The sequence below is a fragment of the Gymnoscopelus braueri genome, assembly GCF_963280865.1.
Source record: "Gymnoscopelus braueri genome assembly, chromosome: 7".
Taxonomy (NCBI): Eukaryota; Metazoa; Chordata; class Actinopteri; order Myctophiformes; family Myctophidae; genus Gymnoscopelus; species Gymnoscopelus braueri.
Window position 1 is genome coordinate 42,502,881 of NC_137608.1, and position 8,273 is coordinate 42,511,153.

Below are 8,273 nucleotides of genomic sequence, written 5' to 3' on the forward strand. Positions count from 1 at the left end.
CTATCTGAGGGATGAAACAGTCAAAACCCAGATCAGTCTCTCATATAATATCTTAAGAGTTCATATACTGTCTTAGAAAGATGTCTGAGGACTTCATACATCTTGTTTTACAAAGATCTCCAATGACCAATGGACGGTACGGTCAAAGTTGTTGATGTACTGTACAATCAAAGGCATCTTGTATTTGTTGAATTTAACAGCTTTAACATAAACCCTCTAATCTATACTTATAAACTTGACCCGAGTTGGCTATTTACTTGGTCTGATATTTCTACACTACCAAATCTATTTGCTTAAAATAACCGATCTACAAGCACACAACGCAATGCGCTGCAAATGTTCCCCCCAGCATAGGGATGTCATGGTCTAAATGGGTAACACAGGGGGATCATTACATTTGCATAAACTGAACACCAGTGCCTCCTGCCATATTTTACAAATGTGTCGACTAATTCCTGAACTCTTCAAGACCTGGAAGTGATCAAATGCATGCATTGTCCAGAGGACTCCTCCAGACATTCTAGTCCAGAGTACAAAACCCTGGGAATGGGATCTGCTGGCTCTTATGGGAGCCGGGATCTGAGAGGGAGAGGGAAAGATCTGGAGCTCGACCAGACCAGTGGAGGAGAAAAAAAGAAAAGAAAATCCACAGCTGGTGCCAAACTACTTGGCTTCTCCTTGTACCAGGATCCTCCCAACATATGCTCTGTGGACCAATCCACTACAACCACCTCAAAAATCCCACAGTACCCCTTCCCGGGGCCCAACTCCAGAGATCAACATTTGATGCCTTCCCATTTGTAAGGCTAAAATATTTCGACGTTTTGGCTGCTTTAAGTCTGTACAAGTCTCGGCATCTGGTGTGATTTATAATTTTAACAACTGGTTTTTGGGGCCCATAACGCTCATACTTGTAGTAATTAGTAAATGGATGAAATATGCCTTTCACCATCTGGGCTCTATGGGAAAAATGAGGGGGGAGAGATGACCCATTTGATCCCATCTGCTTTGTATTGTGGTTATGAAATGTTGCTTTTGCATTCGGGGAGAGGAAAGAAATGGATCAGGGTTTCTTCATAAGGAGTAAGGACCCAGGGCAGGCTATATAATTATGCCATCAAAAGCACAGGCAGGCTGGCCGTGACCCGGGGGAAGGGAGAATGGTATGAGAAATTAAATACACTATGGCACTATAGTTTTTCTTTTATCAGTTAGGGAAGGTCTCGAAATGAAACTACAACTATGTTGACTTTTTAGAGCATTCTTGAATTGAAAATAACCAACATAAGCAAACAGGCCTGATGAGAGACTGGTAGCAACGCAAGTTAGTTAGCTGCACCGAGTGGGGACTCATTTTCAAAAAAACGTCATGAAAGTAGCCACAAGCAAGCTTAGATACAAGCTCGACTTGTTGTCTGATTCAGATGAAATGTACAGGGAAGGTCAGATGAAGGTCAAAAGCCTTTTCAGTTACAGTCATTATGCAGTTCAGCACTGACTCAGTGACTCAGCTGGGTGGGAAACACACAGATCATTTCATTATTGTGTCAATTGTATTTAAAGAAGCAGCAAAAAAAAAAGATATTTTCTATCAATTACACACCCCATGAAGCCTTGAATTCATGGCGATTATTTAATTTTTGTCGCATTCCTGAGCCAATAATTTGATGACCGGTGGGAGACTCTTTCAGTCTCCTACTGTGTCTCCTATTGACCGATGACCCGGTCATCAAATTATTGGCTTAGGAATGCGACAAAAGCAAAAGAATCTCAAAAGAATTCAAGGCTTCATTGGGTGTGTAATTGATAGAAAATAAGTACTTTTTTGGGGTGAACTACTCCTTTAATTATCTTGCAGTGCCAACCCATCAAAGGATTCTGGAGTATATCACACAAACCTGGTAAAACTGCTGACACACACGGTACAGTAGGTCTACACAACAACAAACTGAACTGAATTTGTGTTGTTACAATGTGATATGGATGTAGCATGTGCTGTGATTGGTCTACTTTTACATACAGTACATACAGACAAACCCTGTACTGGAAATAAGTGTGAATGGTGTTGATGACGTCATTTGTTAGTACAGCAATGAGTGACTAACACAAAGTATCTTGAACAAACATCCCGACAGCATGGCAACAGAACAAAACTGTAGCTGTTCTTCTCCTTTCCCTAACTCTCAAACCCCCTGAGTCAGAGTCAGTCACTCACCACAGCAAGATCTCACCAAACTATCTCCCACATAGGCCACTAACCTAAGACCCACAGGTCAAGAGGTCAATGCAGACAGAGCAATGGCGACTTCCACACAGCTGCTTTTGTGTTCACTGAGGTCACTGAAGTAACCTACATCCTTATAATCACGGTAATGTCATGTCACCCCTTTCATTTATTAGCAAAGTAGACAAACGTCTCAGTCTAAACGACGGCCAGTGTCTGGACAGGTTAATTAATGAGAGATCCGGACTGTCTTGCTTAAAATACCAATTAATGATACAAACTAAGCTCACTGGAAGGCCAGGCCATATTTCAGGCTAGACAGACGGGACATCTGGTGATAGCATAGCAGACAGAGCAGCAGAAAGGACTTACTGTAGCTAGCCAGCTGGCTGCTTGCAGAGGAAAGCCTGAGTTGTATGCCAGTGTCACATGCTGAAAATAGTCGATCTACAAGCACACAACGCGTTGCTGTGGGGCGCGTTGTGTGCTTGTAGATTGTCTATTTTCGGTGCTCGGCGCTGGCGAGTAACCAAGTATAAATCAGGCTGAATTCTCTGTGGATTTGGACCATTCGGTAAAGGAGAGAGGAGGGTGACTGGAGATGTCAGTATAACTACGCTTTTTCCATTTAGACATTTTCCAGAGATTTATTGACTGGATTTGATGATTTTGGTCGTTGTTCAAAAACTAAAATATGACATACATAGTGGCACTATGCGGCAATATAACCATCTACCGTAGATTTGTGTTCAATATCAAGTGATACATATCATGTACCATTTTATGGAAAAGCAAGTTGAAAGAGCTAATCCTGAGTATTGCACAAGACGCCTAGCTTTGTACAGTCCCCTGTTGCTTAGACATGCAGGGTCACTGCAAGCTTTTGAATGGTTGAACACAAATCTTCACACTATGAGAGAGGACTCTCTCTCCCAGACTCCCACACTATTGCCCCAAACACTTTTCACACCACCATCGAGTCGTAAACTTTCCATTTCAGATTCATATCATCAGAAGTTGGGGAAACGCCATAATGAGTCAGCCACTGGAGCGAACGCTTCGGTGTCTGTTGGCTGTTAAACCTGCCTAGTCAGGGAACTCTGCAGCTGAGAGGTCAGAGGAGTTCCTGAGTTCACTTGAGTGCACGGTAATGGAACGAAGGCTGTGATGAATCTGTATCCGCAAACGCATCTCCTGCTGTGTGCCGTATTTTGTTTGTTATGAATGAGACCTCTGTTTTGCCTCACTGTCAGCTCTCTGCGGTCTGCTGGTCATCTGATGATTCCAAGTGACAAACACTACATAACACTCAGTCTGTCAACTGTGTCATCCCAAAGCCAAAACTGTTGGACCAGTGGGTGGCCAACAGAGCCAGAGTTCTCTCTCCTTTTTAAGACTCAACGGTATGGGTATTGGGTAAGTGGATATAAAATGCAGTATTGATCAAATTGTTCAAATTAACATTGGTTCATCACCACCATTAAACACTGAGCAATGCAGGTCATTCCGTATACTGTAGATGGATTAAACCAAAGATGGCAGCCTCATTTGGTCTTCAGGCTTTATGCACCAATGTTCTGCAGTTCTGCATGTTACCATCTGATGCCATTGGCATCCATGAAGACAAAAGCCATTTCAATTACAGTCATGGTCATACGCAGCTCAACACTATGTGACTCAGCTGGGTAGCACTGACTTCATTATTGTGTCTATTGTGTTTATTCCCCACATGAGGCATCTGTCTTGCAGTGTGCTGCCAACCTCTCTAAAGATTCTGGAACACTGCCCTTTTATCAATAGCAAATTGTGTTATTGTCTTCTCTTAAATAAAATCATGCTCCTTTGGACATACAGAAATAGTGATCTTTATAAATAAGCCTCCTTCGCCTACAGTATAAGTGCTTCACAATAACAACAATATATTAATATTTGTACGTCTTTGTTTCCAATTATAAATCGACCTTTCACAAACTTCATGACTTTCAATATGGACCTATGGAGCTGTGATTGGTCTACTTTTACATAGTGATACACAATATACAGACAAACAAACCATTTTCTAGATGCCTTGGCATTCCACCACAATAAAAAAGGCTTCATAATTCACAAAATCTGACGCAATTATCTCTAATGCAACGAATGCATACATACAAAAAATGGAAATGAACTTGGAAAGAAGACAAATGGTAGAAGAGATGTCATCACCTTATGTCATTTGGGATATGTTACCCATCATAGATGTTTTTAAATAGCAACACCTGCCCTAAATCTAGCCTATACACTGACAGTGCCTCCACATCCACACAACAATAGTTGATACAACATTCCCTATCCAGGCTGTTCTTTTGTCTGTAACCCGGTTAGATATGTCACAGGCAGCAGACTTTCAGTCTTCATCCACCAAGGGACACCGCTTGAGGGCAAAGTAAGTGAGACAAAGAACAAGACGAAACCATCTACAACAGGTTGATTGATGCTTTCACAGGAAAGTCAAGCATAAACAGTCAGACTTAGCATAGCAATCAAATCCATCTAGTAGTAGCAACAGAAAAGAGATTGCTTGTAATGTATCCAGTATCCACATCGTTATAAAAGAACAGTACACACTGTTCTTAGGATTTAATATAAACTGTAGCAGGGCCGGCATAAATATTTGGCTCCGGTAATGCTTCAGTTGCTCTCTATATATTTGATCTTAATTCTCTCATCGGTTGAGAGGTTATTAGTTCCTCAGGGATCCCATCAGCAGATTCTCTTTCCTGTTATCATCTGCCTGCCTGTGCCCACATAACACATAATGGTACAATGTAGCACATGATGTGTTCATGTACTCGGCGACGCTGAAAAAGGAGCAGTCTCTCTGAACCCAAATCTGGGGGCATAAAAAGAAGTGACTCAAGTGGAAAGAGGTCGCCTTGCTTAACTCAATCAGTTTTAAGAGCAAATTAGGACAGTAAAAAAGGTATTCAATGGACTACTGCGTCAGATGAAAAAGGGTATTCCTCTCGAGTTACATTGTGTACATTTGCAGGCCTTGCAGCTAAAAGAGGGTGTAGTAGGGGAGACGAGGGGGTACAGGTCACATTCTTTCACATGTATCAAGTACAACAGACTCAGTGTGTTTACTATACAACTCTCCCCCCACGCTGGCTGCACCTTCCCACCTCTGCCAGGCACAGGCAAACAGATGTGCACACACACGTATTCTACTAAGCACTGATGGAAGCTTTCAGCCTAAATGATACTACAGCCTTATCCTTTCGTCCCAACTGTAAATCCAGTTCACCCAGCACTGCTGTTACAGAGTACACAGCAATCCACTTCACTCTCCACTCCATGAGAGCTAAACAATTTGAGCACGGCTCGACTCTGAGACAATGTTATGGGGAAACTTTGGCAAGGACAGGAAAGCAGAATCCTGCTTATTAGGCCCACACAAGAATGACATTTGTTCCCCCCTTTTTCACCACAGCGCCTTAACAAAAACATTCCACTGAGACTGGTCCCACAGGCTGACTCATAAATTTAGACCATGTTCCCATTAAAGCAGAGGCAGAGGTAAGCTTTGCCGCTGCACCAAGGGGTTATTTGACTAAATGAGAGCAAATTTGGTTAGGGTTAAACATGTTTACCAAGTAAACGAAAACGGTGTGAATGCATGTGTACATACACACACATAATGTACCTACTACCTACAGTATGTTTGTGTGCATGAGAGAGAAAGAAAAAGAAAGAAGTGGGCACAATCTGCACATACACATATTGTGGGGTCACACAAGCACACCAATGGATATTTACGCTGCCAGTGCCTTTGGAAATGAGCATCTCTGTCCAGGCCAGGGCAGAGTGTTTGTAGGGTGAGAGTGCCCCGCCTTGCCAGGCCACACAGAGCCAACTCTGTTGACTACCTACCACTCCCTCCAGAGCCAATTCCCCCTAAAACAGAGCCTGCTTCTGCCACAGGCATACAAAAAAACATTCCACGTTAAGATTTCCTGTATCGCTGGTGTACACACCCCCTACCACACCACACCACACCTACACACCCACTGACCTGTCAAGCACTAGTTCATTAGAGTAAATAGCCTATAGGAGACATACATCTGTGTGCAAGTGAACACTTAAGTGTCTTCATGTGTTTGCAATGCATGAGTTCCACTGGGTGAGTGTACATGTGCATGCATTTAATCATGCGTGCCGTGCACTCTTGCGAGTCTTCAGGCAGGAAGGCTGATCTATGCCCATGTCCCCCACCCCAATCGCACATACACATTCACACCCAAATACAGATACCGGTATGAATACCGGTATGAACTCATGGGAGTAGAGACAATACGTGTTATACAGCTTTTTGGAACACGGCCAATCTCAGGGATTCCCTATCCAATCCAGTTGTTGTTAGCTGCCATCAAAACCAGGGTGGATGATTACAATTACAAAGTGCTGAAGAAAGGATGATGACAGGAGATCGGGCCCATTCATCCCCGGCTGACAAAGACACTGACGCAACACAGTGATACTGGGTCATTGAGCAAACAATAACACACGGCTGTCTCATCGTTGATGATATCGCTGATAGGACATGATTCAGTGTGTGTGTGAGAGAGAGCGGTTTGTGTGTCCCGTCTGTCTGATGACAAATCCAGGCACTTCCTTTGAAGACAGACGCGGAGACTCTGCGGCGCTTGGCCGGGTTGTCCAAGGCCCTGGAGAAGGTTTCCATCCAGACACAGGCCAGGCGTGCATGCTTTTTTTCACACATTCCTCAAATTCCACATCTGATGTGTGTGTGTGTGTGTGTGTCTCAACTCTGAGTTGACCAGCCAAGACATAAAAAAAAAGGGATGATGCTACAAATCAAAGTCCTTGGTCTCACTAGCCTTCTTACACCCCCAACCCGTGCACTCTGTCAAGAGGGTCTGTCTGTGTTGTTAGTAAAAAAAACCTGACTTTTGGCACCAGGGAAGCAAAGCCAAACAGTGGTTGCTGTGAAGGTTCTTTCGATTAGTTATGGTAGGTTGGGGAAAATGGTACTGGAATTGCAATGAGGGCGTTCACACAAGCTAATCTCACACACTTGCACCACAGACACTTTTTTCCCCCCAGGCCTTTCTGGTGGAATTAGCCTGTGACTCAACTCAAGAGTTTATGGTAGACTACAAGGTCAGACAGATCAAACATATAAATAGGCTACTAAATATTTATAGCCTGATTGTCATTATGACACGTTCAATGTCCAAAGATCACCATAACAGTTAGATTTCATTTAGCCTCTACCTGGTTAGAATTATTTTAACATTTGCGTGGGAAAGACACGCCCATGGTCCATAAAAACTAGGCCAGTGGTTCTCAAACTTTTACATTTCAAGGACCCCCTTTAACCGTGACAGCATACAAATGGAACCAAATGGGTTTTTGATTTGGTTCCATTTGTATACTGTCAGAGTTACAGACTTGTAGGGGACGGGGTCCATTTAGAATCCCCTCAAGGAACCCTGAGTCACTGGATCCCACTTTGAGAACCACTGAACTAGGCTACCTGTCAACTTTTACCTTTCCCTAAAATATCTCCTGGCCCTGAATCTGTCTGTCGGCTCTTTAGTTAGTCTGCTCTCTGTGATGTTTATGGCACATCCTGCATGTAGTTACTCGCACTAAGCCTACTTTGTCGACAGCATTTTGAGTTAAAGGGATATTTCACTTTCAAACACGTTTGAAAGTGAAATACCCCTTTAATAATGAAGCTGTCACTCTGCACAACATGCCTAAAGCAAAGCAAATTCCTTGTAGGCAGTAGGCACATATACTACTAACTCATGTTGTCAACAAACTGAGATTGTGAATGTGCTGATAAGTCACTAAAATGGAACCAGGTGGTCTGTGGGTTTTAAACTTTGACAGTTGAGGTTATAGCGACACGCACACACGTGCACCACACACACACACACGCACGCACGCACACGCAGCACGCACAGCACAGCTCACACACACCAAACAACCAAATTAAACCTCCTCACCTGTGATAATCTCCCTCTTGCCCTCGTCCAGG

At 43.3% G+C, this 8,273-nt stretch overlaps 1 protein-coding gene across 3 annotated transcripts in view; it reads right to left on the reverse strand.

The window, feature by feature from the left end:
* The window catches only part of niban2b (niban apoptosis regulator 2b), a 32,932-nt gene that overhangs the window by 24,366 nt on the left and 293 nt on the right, over positions 1-8,273 (reverse strand). For all 3 annotated transcript variants that reach the window (XM_080434165.1, XM_080434166.1, XM_080434164.1), the window contains exon 1: positions 8,242-8,273. This exon is cut by the window's right edge. In XM_080434165.1, coding sequence (XP_080290291.1) covers positions 8,242-8,273 — 32 coding nt within the window. The remainder of the gene's footprint in view (positions 1-8,241) is intronic.